This window comes from Lynx canadensis, chromosome B3 (assembly GCF_007474595.2).
Source record: "Lynx canadensis isolate LIC74 chromosome B3, mLynCan4.pri.v2, whole genome shotgun sequence".
NCBI lineage: Eukaryota > Metazoa > Chordata > Mammalia > Carnivora > Felidae > Lynx > Lynx canadensis.
Genome location: NC_044308.2, coordinates 5,676,836 through 5,695,510, shown reverse-complemented (window position 1 = coordinate 5,695,510; position 18,675 = coordinate 5,676,836). Strand labels below are relative to the sequence as shown.

The following is an 18,675-nucleotide window of genomic DNA, read 5'->3' as shown; positions in this document are numbered from 1 at the left end:
AGGTCATGATCTCACAGTTCATGGGATCGAGCCCTGTGATGGGCTCCACGCTGAGCGTGGAACCTCCTTGGGATTCTCTCTCTGCTCCTCCTCTGCTCTCACTCTCTCTCTCAAAAAAAAAAAAAAAAATCGTAAGGAAAATACATTTACGGTACTGTACTATATTTATTGAAAAAAACCCATGTATAAGTGGACCGGCACAGTTTAAGGGTCAACTGTATTTGGAAATCTAGATGTTCAGTATGAAATGGCAAGATCATAAACCCACTCATAAAGAGGAATGGGGCTGAGTTTCACATCTTCAATGCAAGGAATGGATTCAGTTTGAAAAAGATCACACTTTTACAGTGTGGGACTTAACAGACTTCTTGTTTGGATGTCAGGTCCTTGTTCACCAAAGAGCATTCTAGCTTGCGTGGGTATCACATTGATTTTAATTTATTGAAAAATACGATTCTCGGGGCGCCTGGGTGGCGCAGTCGGTTGGGCGTCCGACTTCAGCCAGGTCACGATCTCGCGGTCCGTGAGTTCGAGCCCCGCGTCGGGCTCTGGGCTGATGGCTCAGAGCCTGGAGCCTGTTTCCGATTCTGTGTCTCCCTCTCTCTCTGCCCCTCCCCCGTTCATGCTCTGTCTCTCTCTGTCCCAAAAACAAATAAACGTTGAAAAAAAAAAAAAAATTAAAAGAAAAATACGATTCTCACTAATAAAAGAATGGCAATCATGTGACGCAATAAGAGGTGATTACAGTGGTAATCATTTTGCAATATGTAAGTGTATCAAATGAATAGACTGTACACCTTAAACTTAATGCTACATGTCAATTATACCTCAATAAAGCTGGGAGGAAGAGAAAAAACATCAATTTTGATAAATATCAAATCAGTGACACTGGTGTTAATCTTGTAATCAGGATGAATCTTCCATTAAACTCAACAGGACAGTAATTTTTAGTTCATGAATTCTACTTTTCAAATATATAAATGCCACAGGTGGGATAAAATATCAGACAAGGATTTTCTGTGTCATTTTGTGTATCTTTGTAGTTAACTTTTTACAGTTATTTTCACCTCTTGAAACATGAAAGAAATGTTATGCAGATGTTCTTTAGACAATCTGGCCATTTGCTACAAAATCCAGCACATAAATAAATGTTAAAAAAAAAAAATTAAAAAAAAAATAAACATTAAAAAAAAATTAAAAAAAAAATCCAGCACAAATAAGCTGGGTGGTAATAATGATAAAAATGGTTTTCTCAGGAGAATAAATATTGTTAAAGTGGCCATACTACCCAAAGTAATCTACACATTTAATGCAATCCCTATCAAACACCAATAGCATTTTTCACAGAAGTAGAACAAATAATCCTAAAATTCATACGGAACCACAAAAGATCCCAAATGGCACAGCAATCTTGAGAAAGAAGAAATCCAGGGGTATCACATACAATCTCAGATTTCAAGAAATACTTCAAAGCTACAATAATCAAACTCTATCACACTGGCACAAAAACAGACACACAGGTCAAGAGAAAATAGAATAGAGAGCCCAGAAATAAACCCATGATTATAGGAGCACTCAATCTTCAGCAAAGAAGGCAAGAACATACGACGGGAGAAAGTCTCTTCAAGAAATGGCGCTGGGAAAACTGGAAGCCACATGCAAAAGAATGAACCTGGGCCACTTTCTTACATCATCCACAAAAATAAACTCAAAATGGATTAAAGACCTAAACGTGAGACTTGAAACCATAAAAATCTCAGAAGAGCGCACAGGCATTCATTTCTCTGACATCAGTCATAGCAACGTTTTTCTAGAGATGTCTCCTGAGGCAAGGGAAACAAAGGCAAATATGAACTACTGGCACGACATCACAGCAAAAAGCTCCTGCACAGCAAAAGAAATAATCAACAAAATCAAAAGATAACCTACTGAATGGGAGAAGGTATTTGCAAATGACATTCAATAAAGGGTTAGTATCCAAAAAATATAAGGAATTTACACAACACCAAAAAAAACCACAAATAAGTCCATTTAAAAATGGGCAGAAGACATGAACAGACAGTTCTCCAATGAAGACACACAGATGACCAACAGACACATGAAAAGATGCTCAACATCACTCACCATCAAGGAAATGCAAATCAAAACCACACTGAGATATCACCTCACACCTGTCAGAAGAGCTAAAATCAAAACCACAAGAAACAAGTGTTGGTGAGGATGCGGAGAAAAAGGAATCCTTGTGCACCACTGGTGGGAATGCGAAATGGTGCACCCACTACGGAAGAGACAGTATGGAGGTTCCTCAAAAAATTGAAAATAGAATTACCACATGACCCAGTAATTCCACTACTATTTACCCAAATAATATTTAAAAAACCTAATTCAGGGCACCTGGGTGGCTCAGTCGGTTGACCATCCGACCTCGGCTCAGGTCATGATCTCACAGTCTGTGAGTTTGAGCCCCGCGTCGGGCTCTGTGCTGACAGCTCAGAGCTTGGAACCTGCTTCAGATTCTGTGTCTCCCTCTCTCTGACCCTCCCCCGTTGATGCTCTGTCCCTCTCTGTCTCTAAAATAAACATTTAAAAAAAAAAACAACCTAATTCAAAAAGATACACGTACCTCTCTGTGTTTACTGCAGCATTATTTACAATAACCAAAGTGTGGAAGGAACCAAAGCGTCCACTGATAGATGAATGGATACAATACAGAAGATGTGGTACGTATATACAATGGAATATTATTCAGCCATAAAAAAGAATGAGATCTTGCCATTTGCAACAACATGGACAGATCTAGAGGTATAATGTGATGTGACATAAGTCAGTTGGAGAAAGACAAATACCGTATGATTTCACTCACTCACGTGGAATTTAAGAAACTAAACAAATGAATAAACAAAAAAAGAAAACAAAAAAGACTCATAAGTACAGAGAACAAACAGGTGGGTCCCAGAGGGAAGGGGATGGGTGAAATAGGTAAAAGGGACTGAGAGTACACTTAGAGTGACAAGCACTGAGTATGTATAGAATTGTTGAATCACTCTATTGTACACCTGAAACTAATATAACATTGTATGTTAATTATACTGTAAAGTCTTTAAAAATGGTTTAAAAAAAAAAAGAATGGCTAAAGAATAAGAAGAGTTATCCTTATGTGTCATCAATCAAGGGTTTACTGAGTAAAAATACATACATATATATATATACATATATATATGTATGTGTATATATATATAGTGTGTGTGTATGTATATATCTATGAAGAGAAAATTTAAAAAGGTTTTCTCAAAAGAAAAAAAAGGAACTGCAATATTGGATAACATTTTTATACCTCGGAGCTATAAGGAAAAACATCAACAAACATAACTAAAGTTAAAAGAACAAAAAGAAAAAAAAGAACAATGGACTAGGAGAAAATATTTGCAATAAATACAATAGAAAAAGGATTTAATACCCATAAAGTTAGGAAAAAAATGCAACACTTACCAATGAATAAAACAAATGGCCATTAGAAAAGCGGACAAGTGATGTGGTCAGATATTTTCAAGTATAAACGATTGATAAACACTAAAAGACATGCAGCTTCAGCAATACTCAAGAAAGCTTGGGAAGACCATGAATTTCTAGGTTCTCACCTATCAGACTGGCAAACATTTGAGAATATTCTTAACATTGAAAATTGGTGACATGATGGTGAAACAGGCCTTCTGGGAGAAACCTATCACATTAAAAAGTGCACACCCTTTAACCAAAGCAACAATTCAAACGTTAAGAGCCTACCAAAGAAACTAACACACGGGCATACAGATGAATGTACAAGGGTGTGTGCTATTTAAAACAGTGAGAAACTGGGTACTGAATAAAATATTATGACATACCTGTATTACGGAAAAATCCTGCACTACTAAAAAGAATATATGAAATGGACAAAGCTGCAAGACTTATTATGAAGTGATAGAAATGCAAGTTACAGAAGCATGTAGTGTGACTATTCTTTATTTTTAAAAGTAAATGTATATGACGTGTATATATATGCATGCATTATTACCATTTAAAATTTATTTAGTGCTAGCAGGGGAGGGGCAGAGAGAGAGAAGGAGAGAGAGAATCCCAAGCAGGCTCTGCATTGTTAGCGTGGAGCCCAAACTAATGAACTGTGACATCACGACCTAAGCCGAAATCGAGACTGACGCATATGTGACTGAGACACCCACAGGGGCCCCTGTATATCCATGCATTTAAAGACTTTATAGCGGCTGCCTCTAGGAAGGGGAGTGGTGTTTGAGTGAGGGGGTATGAATGCTAAGGGAAGGACTTCTCCGTTCTCCGTTAATAAACTTGCTGTTTGAATCTTTTATAAAAGAAAGAATATGTTCACGTACTACTTGTATAATTTTAAAAACCCAAAACGAAGTAATATATTTGAAATTCCAGAAATAGGCCTAAATGTATATAGACAGTTAAGTTTAAACAATGGGAGGCCGTATAATTTGGAGAAACTAGATAACGATATGGAAAAAAAGTAACTTGGTTCCGTACCTCAACATATACTGAAATAAATCTTTGTTCTAAAAGGCTTAAAAATGCATTTATTTTTGGGGCGCCTGGGTGGCACAGTCGGTTAAGCGTCCGACTTCAGCCAGGTCACGATCTCACGGTCCGTGAGTTCGAGCCCCGCGTCAGGCTCTGGGCTGATGGCTCGGAGCCTGGAGCCTGTTTCCGATTCTGTGTCTCCCTCTCTCTCTGCCCCTCCCCCGTTCATGCTCTGTCTCTGTCTGTCCCAAAAATAAATAAAAACGTTGAAAAAAAAAATGCATTTATTTTTTTAATTGAAAACAACTGAGATAGGAAGATAAACTTATAACTAGTGAAAAAGTAGAGGAGATAAGCACAGAGTTTTAGTGGAGAGTGAACAGTGTCAATCACAAATTGAGAATTAAAGGGAATGTTGTGTAAGAAATATTTGTGAACATAATGACGTATAAAAGCTTGATATCTTAAAATTTCAGAGTAAACCATAAGATATTAGGACCTTCTTTGAAAAAAAAAACTTTAAGATCTGAAAGAAGAATGAAGAAGTGGAAAGAAATGCTATTTTTTTTAAAGGTTTTGTTTTTTTTTTAATTTTTTTAATGCTTATTTATTTTTGAGACAGAGAGAGACAGAGCATGAATGGGAGAGGGTGAGAGAGAGAGGGAGACACAGAATTTGAAGCAGGCTCCAGGCTCTGAGCTGTCAGCACAGAGCCCGACACGGGGCTCGAACTCACGGACCGTGAGATCATGACCTGAGCCAAAGTCGGACGCTTAACCGGCTGAGCCACCCAGGCAACCCAAGAAATGCTATTTTTTTTTTTAATTTTTTTTTTTTCAACGTTTATTTATTTTTGGGACAGAGAGAGACAGAGCATGAACGGGGGAGGGGCAGAGAGAGAGGGAGACACAGAATCGGAAACAGGCTCCAGGCTCTGAGCAGTCAGCACAGAGCCCGACGTGGGGCTCGAACTCCCGGACCGCGAGATCGTGACCTGGCTGAAGTCGGACGCTTAACCGACTGCGCCACCCAGGCGCCCCAAGAAATGCTATTTTTAATACATTTCTAAGTACAAATCCAACAGAGACTTTTGGGACCTTTACAAATTATTCAAGAATGTATCCAGATGAACAAATGGTCATAAGTATCAGTGAATATATTGAAAGAGAACTGCACCCAAGGGGGATATTAAGTCTTATTAAGTATATGAACTTATATTAACGACAATAAATAAAACAGGGTGAAACTCATGCAGAAAGAGAAACACAACTTAGTCGAACAAACAATGAGTAAAAACTAAATCTCACTATGTATTATAAAGTTTATTCAACCAATGTTTAGTGACTGATTACTATGTGCTAGACACCTACCACTCTACTCCGGGGCTACCTTGGTCAATAAGTCACATTCTCGGCTGGCTTATGTTCTGAGTGTGGGAAGAACGAGGCACATAAGCATGATCTTTTCCACCATCATAAGCGCTCTGAAGGAAATGAGCAGGATGGTGTGATGGGGGTTACTTCAGATAGGCCGTCATGAAGGTCTCAGGATCTTGGACCGAGTCACGAACGCTAAAGAAGCGAGTCACTGAAGCGCTATAGAGGAAAGGGATTTGGGCAAGAGTGTTCTAGTGGACAGAGCAAGTGCAAAGGCCCTGAAGCAAAACTGCACTTGTGTCTGAGAAACAGAAAGAAGACTGAAATGGCTAGAGTAGTGTGAAGGTGAAAGTGAGTATGATGAGGTCAGACAGAGAAGGACAAAGGAGCCAGATCACGTCAGGCCTCGTAGGCTGACAGGGAGTTTGAATTTTACTCTAAACACATTATACATTAAGGTTCCTTCAACAAAGGGAGGTAAAATGGATAGTTTACATTGAATAATTCAGAAAAAAATGTTAGTTTTAAAATAAACTAAAACATATACAGAGAATTACTTTTGATAAGAGAAATCATTTGTGTGCTAAGATGAAAATGATGTCAATTATAATCGTGAGAGGTCATCTAATATAATATGCATCCTGATGCTGCAGTCATTAAAGTGTGAAAAAAATGTGCATCTTAGAACATATGTAATATAATACCATAAACCAGGTTCTAGAGTTTACTGGACAAGTGGTTCAATTATGTTATAATAGGTGTATATGAAAAGAACAATGGAAATCTACACATGGAAAAAGTAGGCAGGATTATTAAAAATAAAAATTCAGACATCTGTGAGGCAGCACTCTACCTCAGAGTAGAAATTAAAAATGACACATTTCAATGTTAGAGGTAGGAAGACACATGAACTCAAATACTCCTGGAGACATTATAAATTAATATAGCTTTTCCATATATCCACCTAGCAACATGCATTATAATTAGAAATATTAGTATCTTTGACTCAGGAATTCTGTTTTCTGTCTATTCTGTAAATTGGCCCAACAGTCCGCATAAAGACACGCAGTAGTTTTGTGTTAAAAAAAAAAAAAAAAAAAATGGAGACAATCTAATTTCTCTCCTACTCCCCTACGGCCAGATGGGCTAAGGACACTCAAATTGCCCCCACTGAAACGTTCTGCTTTGACTCACTCCTGGAAAAGAGAGGTAGGTCGGGACACGCTGAGAAACAGAAAACGTGGCGTGGTCGATTCCTCCTCACCACGTTTCCGCTGGAATGCCAAAGCCAGGTGCCCCGCCTACGGCGAGGTCTGTTTCTCCAGATTCCCTCACACGCCTTGCCCTCGGGTGTCCCCAGAAGGAGCTCATGGACATTCTCAGGGATCCCGAAGCCAGACCGTGACCCAGACACTCTGCTCAGCTGACCTTCTCTCGGAGGCCTGCACGGAGAAGTGGCCAAGTGACACTAGCCTCCCACGGCTGTCTGTGCTTGCCACTCAGATTTTCCAAACTAAGACAGACAGCAGTTAGGGAATATACATCACATGGTAAAGCTGTGAAGAGAAGCAAAGGGGTGAGCAACTCAAATGCCGGAGGAAGGATGCCACGGATGAGGGGATGGAAGCGAGGAACTGCACGCACAAGCCTGAGGGCACTAGGAGTGCACTGTTTCTTAATCTGGGTGACAGTTTCATTTTACTGGCCTTTTTTAGATTTATCAGCATGGTTAGCGTTATTTTTTTGTATATACATGTTACACAATAAAAATAATTTTAGGGTCACCTGAGTGGCTCAGTCGGTTGAGCCTCCAACTCTGGCTCAGGTCATGATCTCACGGTTCGCGGGCTCGAGCCCCACGTCGGGCTCTGTGCGGACAGCTCAGAGCCTGGAGCCTGCTTTGGATTCTGTGTCTCCCTCTCTCCCTGCCCCTCCCCTGCTTGTGCTGTCTCTCTCTCTCTCTCAAAAATAAACATTAAAAAAAATTTTTTTTTAATAATTTAAAAAACAATAATCTTACAGGGATTCTGATTGGGTTTTCAGTAAATGGATAATCTGGAAGTAAGGGACATCGTAGTAAGTTTTCTCAACAGGCAAAGGGTGTGTTTAATTCATCTATTTTGCTCTTTTTTCATATTTTTGGTAGATTTTGAGAGTTTTCTTCATATACATCTTACACATGTTTTACGTTTATTTCTTGGTATCTTATGGACCTTTTTGCTTTTGTTGAGTGGGCCCCTTGAAATATTTCCTTATTATTGCTAAGGAAAAGCTATTGATTTTTATATGTTAAACTTGTCCCCATAATGAACTCTATTAATAGCTCTAATGGTTTACCAGTTGATTGTTTCAGATTTCCTAAGTAGGTAATAATTTCATCTGTGATCATTATATATTCTGAAGCCTAGCAAAGCCAATCCCCAATTGCTGACCTCTTTCCCTCAAAACGTACTTTTACATTGCTTGGCCATTCATTTTTCCTGATAAATTTTCCCTTCACCAAAAGTTCTGTAAGATTTTCTGATGCAATTACACTTGGTTTCCCACTTAATTTATTGATTACTATTATTACCTTTGCTTGACTTTTCCCAACAAGCAGAGGACTTGTAGCTCCATTTATTTTAAGTATTCTTTTATGTCTTTCCTTTAATATTTTATAATTTTATTGGAATTAATGTTAAGTATTCCACACTAAATTAATTTCCAAACACTCAATATCCTTTATCACTATTGTGAGGGTTTTTCTACCTGTTTTCACAGAAAAAAAACTTCAATTTTGATGAATTTATCTCATATTCTGCCATTTTGCCCGTATCATTCATTACTTGGTATAATTTTTGCTGGTTTTTTTTTAAAGGTTTTCTAGGTATATAATCAGGCCATGTTATAGTGACAACTCATCTCTCTTTCTTCCTTTACCATGTTACTTGTTCACTTCCTTTTTTATACCTCATTACAAATGTTTGTTCAAATTAGAGTAAATAGTAAGAGATATCCTTGTTTTCATGAATGCCTACAGATTTCTCTCCTGAGAAAACACTGGTCCTTGGTTTTAAAACTAAAATTTGCTGGGGTGCTTGGCTGCCTCAGTTGGTACAGCGCGTGACTCTTGATCTTGAGATAAGTTCAAGCCCTACACTGGGTGCAGAGTTTACTTTATTAAATAAATGAATGAATGAATGAATGAATGAATAAATAATAAATAAATAAAATCTTGGGGCGCCTGGGTGGCTCTGTTGGTTAAGCGTCTGATGTCGGCTCAGGTCATGATCTCACAGTTTGTGAGTTCAAGCCCCACATCAGGCTCTGTGCTGACAGCTCAGAGCCTGGAGCCTGCTTTGGATTCTGTCTCCTTCTCTCTCTGCCCTTTCCCACTTGTGCTCTGTCTCTCAAAAATAAATAAATGTAAACAATAAAATAAAAATAAATTAATTAATAAAATAAAATAAATTAATAAAACCTTGAAAAAAAAACCCTAAAATTTGCTTCTTCTAGAAAAATAAACTAGGTACTGGAGAAAAGAAGAAAAATACTTTTCACTATATATTCTTGGTTCACCTTTTGAATCCTGAACCATGTAAACGTGGTTTATTTCCTCAACAACAAGTAGTTTATGATAAATAAATAAACATGCACTACATAATCAAATAATAATGTTTCTTATTTCAATTCAAGAGCATTTCGGTGGGACGCCTGGGTGGCTCAGTCGGTTGAGCGTCCAACTTCGGCTCAGGTCATGATCTCACGGTCTGTGAGTTTGAGCCCTGCGTCAGGCTCCGTGCTGACAGCTCAGAGCCCAGAGCCTGTTTCAGATTCTGTGTCTCCCTCTCTCTCTGACCCTCCCCTGCTCATGCTCTGTCTCTTTCTGTCTCAAAAATAAATAAACCTTAAAAAAAAAAAATTTTTTTTAATAAAAAAAATTAAAGAGCATTTCGGGAAAATAATTTGGATAATCATTTCTCTCGGCATCTACTGATGCAACTCTATCAGTCTCCACTATTTTTCTTACTGCTGTAACAGACCCTAAGAACTAGTATACTGTAAATCAACACACACACACAAGCCAAAACATAAAACAAGCACCCTAGAGCCAACCAAGATTTAAGGCCACAATGCTTTTTTTTTTTTTTAATGTTTACTTATTTTTGAGAGACAGAATGTGAGTGGGGAGGGGCAGAGAGAGAGCAAGACACAGAATTGGAGGCAGGCTCCAGGCTCCGAGCTGTCAGAACATAGCCCCATGTGGGGCTCAAACTCACAAGCTGTGAGATCATGACCTTAGCTCAAGTCGGATGCTCAACTGAGCCACCCAGGCACCCCAAGGCCACAATGCTTGTTAATGGGACAGAAAGAAACAAAAGCCAGGTCTGGTGACTCCTTGCTACAAGTGATTATTGGCTAAGATTTTCTTTAGTAATTTTGTACCAAAACTAATATGCAATATTACTCAAAATATTTTTTTGCAAGGCTTTTGGATTACAAACCATTTACACTGTAAAATCACTTAAATAGTATGATGTTTTTATTCTCGGTTTAAGAAATACCTTTTACAAGATAGAGGTTTTATTGTACTTCAACATTTAAAAAGAATTCTACCGAATCTATCAGGGAGACAGTTTTGTTTTTGTTTTACTTTTAAATGTTTATTTATTGAGAGAGACACAGAAGCAGAGCATGAGCAGGGGAGAGGCAGACAGAGAGGAAGACAAAGAATCTGAAGCAGGCTCCAGACTCTGAGCTGTCCACACACAGCCTAATGCGGGCCTCGAACCCACGAACCATGAGATCATGACCTGAGCTGAAGCTGGATGCTTAACCAACTGAGCCACCCAGGTGCCCCATACTTTTTAAAGTTTATTTATTTTGAGAGAGTAAGTGATTGCATGCACACGCGAGCGGGTAGGGGCAGAGAGACGGAGAGAGACAGAATCCCAAGCAGGCTTTGCGTTGTCAGTGCAGAGCTCGACTCAGGGCTCGAATCAACAAACCACAAGACCATGACCTGAGCTGAAACCAAGAGTCGGCCACTTAACTGACTGAGCCACCCAGCCATCCCAGGAGTCAGTTCTTTTTTACACCTTTCTTATTTCATCCTGATGCTGGATTAAGAGCCTTGTTGTTGATCTCATTTGGTATTCATGTTCTGACGTCAGGTATTTCAAATACATTAGTAATACAACTATGCAGATGATCCTCTAAAAACATGTTGTTTTCTGACTTTTATCCTCAATATATCAGGCCAACTATTTGTTGATTTTATTGTCTTTTCAAAGATCAAACCTATCATTTTCCTTTAGTTCCTATTATTTTCACCCTTTTACTTATCTTCCCAAATCCAGTGCACACTATTTAATAAATGTCCATTACCTTATAAAGTTAATTTCTTTTTCTTGCTAATATAGATATTGTAATATAGTGATAATAGTAATATAGTGTAATATGGTAACATAGTGTAATATATATATTGTGATATTATAATATAGATATAGGTATAGATATAGATATCTAATATAGATATCAATTTTTAAAATATATTATCACATATTTCCTTTTTATTCTAACACACTTATATATACATTTCTATCGCATTCTATAGTTTAAAATACTATAAAATACATCGTCATAATTGAATCCTACAACCTGGTATTTCTACATTCAGATGGTAGGTCTGTGACTCAAATGCAGGTTCTATGATTCTAGATCTGGAGTTCTTTCTATTATACCACACTGACTCAATGTCCAATCTGACTCAGGTATTTTAAGAAAGTTTTAAAAATTATCTGAGAGATTAGTCTTTTTTAGGTTATTTATACTGTTATGTACGACAAGCGAATAAAATGTATGAACTCTTAAATTAATCACCTTAAATCATTTTCTTTTTTTTTTCATTTTTTTCAACGTTTTATTTTTATTTTTGGGACAGAGAGAGACAGAGCATGAACGGGGGAGGGGCAGAGAGAGAGGAAGACACAGAATCGGAAACAGGCTCCAGGCTCTGAGCCATCAGCCCAGAGCCCGATGCGGGGCTCAGACTCACGGACCGCGAGATCGTGACCTGGCTGAAGTCGGACGCTTAACCGACTGCGCCACCCAGGCGCCCCAAATCATTTTCTGAATGTAAAGTTTGTGTTTTTATAGCTAGAGAGTTTACTTTTCTGTTAGTTAGGTTTTAATGCAAGCTTCTACTTCAGTGCCTTCTACTTAAGTAACTTATTCGAGTCACTTAAAGGAAGCCTGCCTAAAATTTCACCTATAAAATGATGGAATTAGGGGCGCCTGGCTGGCTCAGTCAGTAGAGCATACGATTCTTTTTTTTTTTTTAATTTTTTTTTTTTTTTTTAACGTTTATTTATTTTTGGGACAGAGAGAGACAGAGCATGAACGGGGGAGGGGCAGAGAGAGAGGGAAACACAGAATCGGAAACAGGCTCCAGGCTCTGAGCCGTCAGCCCAGAGCCTGACGCGGGGCTCGAACTCACGGACCGCGAGATCGTGACCTGGCTGAAGTCGGACGCTTAACCGACTGCACCACCCAGGCGCCCCTAGAGCATACGATTCTTAATCTCAGGGCTGTGAATTCGAGCCCCACATTGGGTGCAGGATTACTTTAAAAAAAAAAAAATCTAAAATGACGAAATTATACTAAATTAATGGTTCTCAAGCTAGGGTCCCTAGGCATCTCAGTTTCCATGAAGATAATGAAAAAGGATCTGTAAGCCATCTCTAACTTTTAAAAAGCCTAAAAAAATCATGTTGATCTATGTTAAGATTGCACAGACTAACTAAAACATCAAGCCTCTTTGTCTTAGGCTAGAATTACAAGTGAAAATAAAATGTATGAATTCTTAAATATCATTTGGTTTGATAGCTGAAGAAAATTTCTAAATACAGTATGCTACTATAATTTATAATAAGAAAATATTTGGTATTCATGCCTATTTCTGGCACAGGGCTCCTAAGTGATAAAGGAATTTGGAATTTCCTAAGTGATAAAGGTGTCCTGTTTATGTTAATAAGGTAACTTCTGGAAAGCACCTAAAGATGGGGGCTGGTTGCCAGGAAAAACAACCATTCAATCAGAGGATCAGAACTTTCAGTCCCACCCCAGATCTCCGGAAAAACCCAACAGGACAGGGTTTGGGAGCTTCCAGGTTAATGGAGATGGGAGAGAGTGGCCTGACTGGAAAGGGCATAAAAGCTCCATGCCCTTTCCCCTTTCCTTGCCCTGTGCATCCTTTTACAGCAAGCTGGTAATCTAGTAAGTACAATGTTCTTCTAGAGAGTTCTATAAGCCCTTCTAGCAAATTAATCAAACCCAAGGAGGGTGTCATGGGAACCTCTGATCTACAGCCAGCCAGTCAGAAGCACAGGTGACAGACAACCTGGACTTGTGAGTGCTGTCGTGTCTATCTATCTCCAGGTAGATGGCGTCAGAACGGAGTTAAATTTGTGGGACACCTGCTCGTTTGTGGGACACCACAGAGAACTGAGCTAACTGCTAGGTGGTGTCGGGGAAAGAACAGACAAATTGGAATTGGGTGTCAGAATCGTACATGAAAACCAAGGGCAGGGAGAGAGCTGGGTAGAAACCAAGGAGTCCAAAAGTTCTAAGAGTTTTTACGGGTTGCTAGGAGCTTTCTTACAGTACCATATGGTGGACACCTGGCAACTCTTACCAGTGTCAATAAAGAGACTGACAACAAGACCTACAGGATGGTTACGCAAAAATCCAGTGCGAATTCTCTACTGGCTGCCATCATTAGCTGACTACACATACCTGGATGAGGTCCAAGATTCCAAGTTCACTCTCGGATGAATCCACACAAAACACAAAGTACAGTGTAGCATAGTGCCGATAGATCAGTTTGTAGTCGGAGCCACCGATCAAACTGTGGAAAATGGGAAACATTTAAATGGCTATATCCTAACTAAACACATCTCCAAGAAACCCTGTGTCAAAGAATGAGAACGGGCTCAACAGAAAGGGGAGGATGGGCCAAACAATAGGCCATTTCTCGCAGGGGACCAGCAACCAAGTTTGGCAGAGATGCCTAAAGCCACTTGACCTCACCTTTTCTTCTGCCATCTTCCCAGGAACCAAACCTCTAGATGAAGCACAACCAAGCAACAGCTTCCAAACGGAAGTGGGACTCTTCCTGGGCAGCTCAGGCACCCACCCGACACTTGAGGAAACAGCGATGAAGGCCACCCAATAGTAGACGTGTGGGTAGAAAACTGAAACCCATCGTTTACCTTCCACCTTCCAAGAAGTTACAGATGTTGTCATCTCGCTTGAGAACTAGATGGAAGGTCTCTCGGACAATCTGCTGTTGAATTTCTTCTGGCTGTGGAATAAAATAAATAAAGTGACTCAGTGGGGAGGTCTGAAAAACTACATTCCATGGATGGGGATACACAGGGAGAGAAATGCTTCCAAGCAGGGAATTATCGGAACATTTGGTACCAGTTTTCAGAAAAAATAAAAAATGATGAGTAAAGAAAAAATAAAAGGGAATCTATGGAAAAATAGATTAAGACTCAGTTATAGGAATTAAGATAGGGTATATTTACCTAGATATCTAGTCACTAACCATTATTGTCCTGATAGGTAAGGTGATACTTCCTTATAGTTAACAACCAAGGAAATGAGAACTGATAAACTCTCCTAAAAGATCAAAGAATAACTAGAAGAGCAGTCCTGGAATATTTTGTCTTCCCCTAGAAAACATCTATGCCAATGTCAATAGGTCTAACCCTTCAAGGAGGTCAAGATGTAATTGTAATTTTGTTTTTAAAAACCGAATTTTCCATCTTTTGCACTGACAATACGGTATAATGGGGGGTTACTGAGGAAGACAGAAAAAATTCTATTTACAGATTAGAATTTGGAAGAGTTATACTTTTTTTTTAACTACTATATACAAGAAAGCTCAACTGTAATAACATCTCTTGATAACTTACACTGACTTCTATTTATACAGAGGAGGTTCACAGTAAGTATGGTTTTAAAAAAGGATAATGGCAGGAAGAAACTAATCATTAAGACAAAAGCAATAAAAAGCTGTAGACCAGTGACCTGGGAATGTTATCAAAATACAGGTTCCAATTTAGTAGGTTTGGGGTAAGTCCTGAGACTGTATCTCATTCCAGGTGATACCAAAGCTGCGGGTTTGGAGATCACACTTTGAGTAGCAAAGCTTAAGAAAATCTTCAGACCGGACTTGCCCTTAGAGTCAGAAACTAGACTGAAGTAACGTTAATGCCTTCTTTCTACAGCACTGAATTTGTTTGAAATCACCAGTTATTTTAAAAGAAAGAGAACCAAACAAGATGTCATTGTGAAATTACTTTTCAGAACTTTGGCTCAACATGGACATACAGTGGCCCTCTGTTATTTACTGAATGAATGAAGACTAGTCACTGTAAGTCTGAGTACGCCAGGATGCTGTAAAGGATTAACTCTGCGTACTTGGAAACAGAAAACATGCTAAGCATCAGCACTTTTTTAAACTGACCAAAACAGCTTTCAAACCAAACAAAGCCTTTTACCTGACCCTAGGTGGAAGTGGCCACAGAGGGAAGGTGGTATGAAAGAGTAAAGCTAACTAATTTCTGATTTCAACAAAAAGACAGACTACCACTTGCTTCCAAGCCTCAAGTACTTTAACAGTTCCGCATATCTTTTAGTACTCTGCAGTTTTCAAGGTCAATTTTCACTCATGGGCTAACGTGGTTCTCATAAAACTCCTATGTTCTCTAAAAGTTTACAAAAGGCGAATAAGAACACGCAAAGATGTTCATTAGAGGAATGGAAAATTAAAACCACAGTGAGAACCCACTTTATACCCATTATAGTATTTTTATTCAAAAAGATAATAACAAGTGTTGATAGAGAGGTGGACAAATTGGAACTCCTATACATTGCTGATGGGAATGTGAAATGGTGCAGCCACTGTGGAAAACAGTTTGCCAATTCCTCCAAAGGTTCACCATAAAGTTACCTTATGACCCAGCAATTCTACTCCTAGATTTATAACCAGGAGAAATGAAAATATGTGCTCAGAAACACTTGTACATGAATGTTGATGGCAGCATTCTTCACAAGAGCCACAGGTAGAAACATCAGCTGATGGGCAATCGAAATGTGGTATATCCATACAGTGGAATTTAACTTGGCAATAAAGAAGAATGAAGCATGAATACATGCCACAAGTGGGATTAACCTTAAAAACATACTAAGTGAAAGAGGCCACATATTGAATACCATTTATATCAAATGTCCAGAATAGGCAAATTGGGAGAAGCAGAAAGTAGACTAGTGGTCGCCTAGGGCTAAAGGAGCTGAAGAAGAAATTGGGAACAAGTGCTAATGGGTAGTGGTTTCTTTTTGCGGAAATGGAAATGTTCTAAAATTGACGGTGGGGATGGTTCCACAACTTTGCAAATGTACTAAAATCCACTGAAGTGTATGCTTTAAATAGGTGAACGACATGTAGGTGATTTATTTCTCAATAAAAACCTAAAAAAGAAAAAAAAAAGAAAAATTCACACACACAAATGCAAATACAAACTAAATGGTTGTAGTGAATGATCGTATTTTTATCTGGAAATAATTATTAAATGTAATCTAGCTTAAAAACTCTATGAAAAGGTAAAATTATTTTGTTCATTCCTATTTGACACACACACACACACACACACACACACACACACACACAAAGGGAAGTACCACAGGGTCAATAGACACAGGGGTTAAAAAAAAAAAAAAAAAAAAGGTGAGCTGAGGCCCGAACAGGAGTTTTCTAACTTTTAACCCTCTTGCGTTTCACCGATAATGTATGTAACATTTCTGAAACCTCGCCGCGAAGAAATACAACGCTGTGGGGTCAGGAGACAAAGAATGATGTTTGTTTTCCCAGAGGAGTTTTTGGGGAAACTCAAATTTCCGTGATCGTTTATGGAGCCCTCACGCGGCAGCCTTTATAATTTCTCACCGTTTCCCACTTGGAAGCTGACTTTCTTCAACTCTACAGAAGGAAGGGTATCCAGTCCCTGGGCAGTCCCACCCAGCACTGAAGCAAAATAATCCCAAGAAAGCACGTTTCCAGATCTTTGGGCTAAAGCAAAAACTTTAATAAGCTGCATATTTCTTCCTACTCGTACGACCAACAAGATTAAAGGGGCTTAGATGGGTGAAGTTTTCAATGGGGCACACCCCCCCCCCCAACCGTCCTTTAGAGAGCCCCGAGACGCAAGGAGAAATGTCACTAAACGGCAGAGAGATGCAGGGGTCCAGGAAGGGTTGAGCGGGGGTGGGACGTGAGGCCCGACGCCGACCCCGGTCCCGCAAGGAGGGTGACGGGTGCGAGGGTCACGCCCGGTGCGGGAGCCCGAGGTGGGGAGACGGCAGGTGGGGCCGGAGGGAGGGAGGGGGGCGCGGACGCTCTGCAGGGACGTGACGAGGCTGGGCCGCACTCACGAAACGCTGGTAGAAGCGGACCAGCCGCGGCTTCCCGTGGTTGTTGAAAACCAGAATCGCTTGAATCATCTTTGCCGGCCACGTTCCTTTCAGCGCCGGCGGCCCCCACAAAGCACCTACTTCCGCCACAACACGGCCACTTCCGCTTGGTGCGCTGCTGAGCGCGGCCGGCGGAAACGTGCCCCGGCGCCCAAGGGGCCCGGCCGCGAAGAGTCCGGCTTCCCGGCACCCCCAGGAGAAAGCGCCAGGGTGGGCTAGCGGGAAGGGGGCGGGGGTCGGGCCGCTGCGGACCCCGAGGCTGGGCAGCGTCGTCACCTCGGCTGGCACCGGTTTGCCAGTCAGGGGCTGGCCAGGGCGCGAACCCGGATCTCTTGCCGTTCGGCCGGCCGGACCGCTTGCTGCAGAATCTCGGGCGGAGCACGTCGGGAAAGCAGATCCCGAAGCCGAAGTCCCTGACGGCAGCCGCGCTCCCGGGCGACTGGGCGGCTGGGGGCTCCCTGTTTCCCCGTCTCCCCTTCTCCCCGTCCACGCGAAACGTGCAGTCCTGCCTCTCCCCTTAACACTTGCAGAACGGTTCGCAGCGTGGAGATACCAGCCTATTTAGCCGTTGCCCGCTTAGGGAACGTGAAGTTCATTTTTGATTTTCAGTACTATATACATAACAACGCTGCAGGCAATATTAATGCCTGCTGGTGCAAAAGGGCCGTTTCTCCACGGTAGGTAGCGAGTGGTGGAATTAAGGAATCTTCAGCGCAAATCCATGTGACGATCCCAAATTTGTAGATTTCCTTTCTTCTTTTAATGACTTGGGGTGAGGTGGAGCACGTCCCTTGTTGCAGCTATAGAGCTGCGAATTGGAATCACCTGTCCAGAGGACTGTTCCGCAGTGGGGAGCAAAAACCTTTACAATATGTAGAACATGAGGCCCAGCATTTGCAGTTTTGGAATTTATAATAAAAGGATTGTGGGATGTGTGAAAAGCCTCAAGAATGTACATCTCAGCAGTGTTAACTGCAGGGAAAAACGGGACACACACTAATCATTCCGAAACGAGATGATCCTTAAATGCATTGTTCTATGTGCACATGAGGAATATTAAATGGCCATTAAAAATAATGTGAGGGGCGCCTGGGTGGCCAAGTCATTTAAACCTCTGACTCTTGGTGTCTGCTTGGGTCATGATCTCAGTTTGTGGGTTCGAGCCCCGTGTCCGGCTCCGCGCTGAGTGTGGAGCCTGCTTGGGATTCTCTCTCCCTCTCGCTGCCCCACCCCTGCTCATGCTGTC

At 40.5% G+C, this 18,675-nt stretch overlaps 1 protein-coding gene across 3 annotated transcripts in view; it reads right to left on the bottom strand.

Moving 5' to 3' along the window:
* The window catches only part of AP3S2 (adaptor related protein complex 3 subunit sigma 2), a 59,164-nt gene extending 41,629 nt beyond the window's left edge, over positions 1 to 17,535 (bottom strand). For 2 of the 3 annotated variants that reach the window (XR_003969301.2, XM_030317372.2), the window contains exons 1-3: positions 17,391 to 17,535; positions 14,165 to 14,256; positions 13,689 to 13,800 (exon numbers count right to left, since the gene is read on the bottom strand). Coding sequence is in view for 2 of the 3 variants with exons in the window: in XM_030317372.2 (XP_030173232.1) it covers positions 13,689 to 13,800; positions 14,165 to 14,256; positions 17,391 to 17,459 (273 nt within the window). In the remaining variant the exon portion in view is untranslated. The remainder of the gene's footprint in view (positions 1 to 13,688; positions 13,801 to 14,164; positions 14,257 to 17,390) is intronic. The other variant, XM_030317373.1, reaches the window with a different exon arrangement.
* Between the last annotated feature and the right edge of the window lie 1,140 nt (positions 17,536 to 18,675).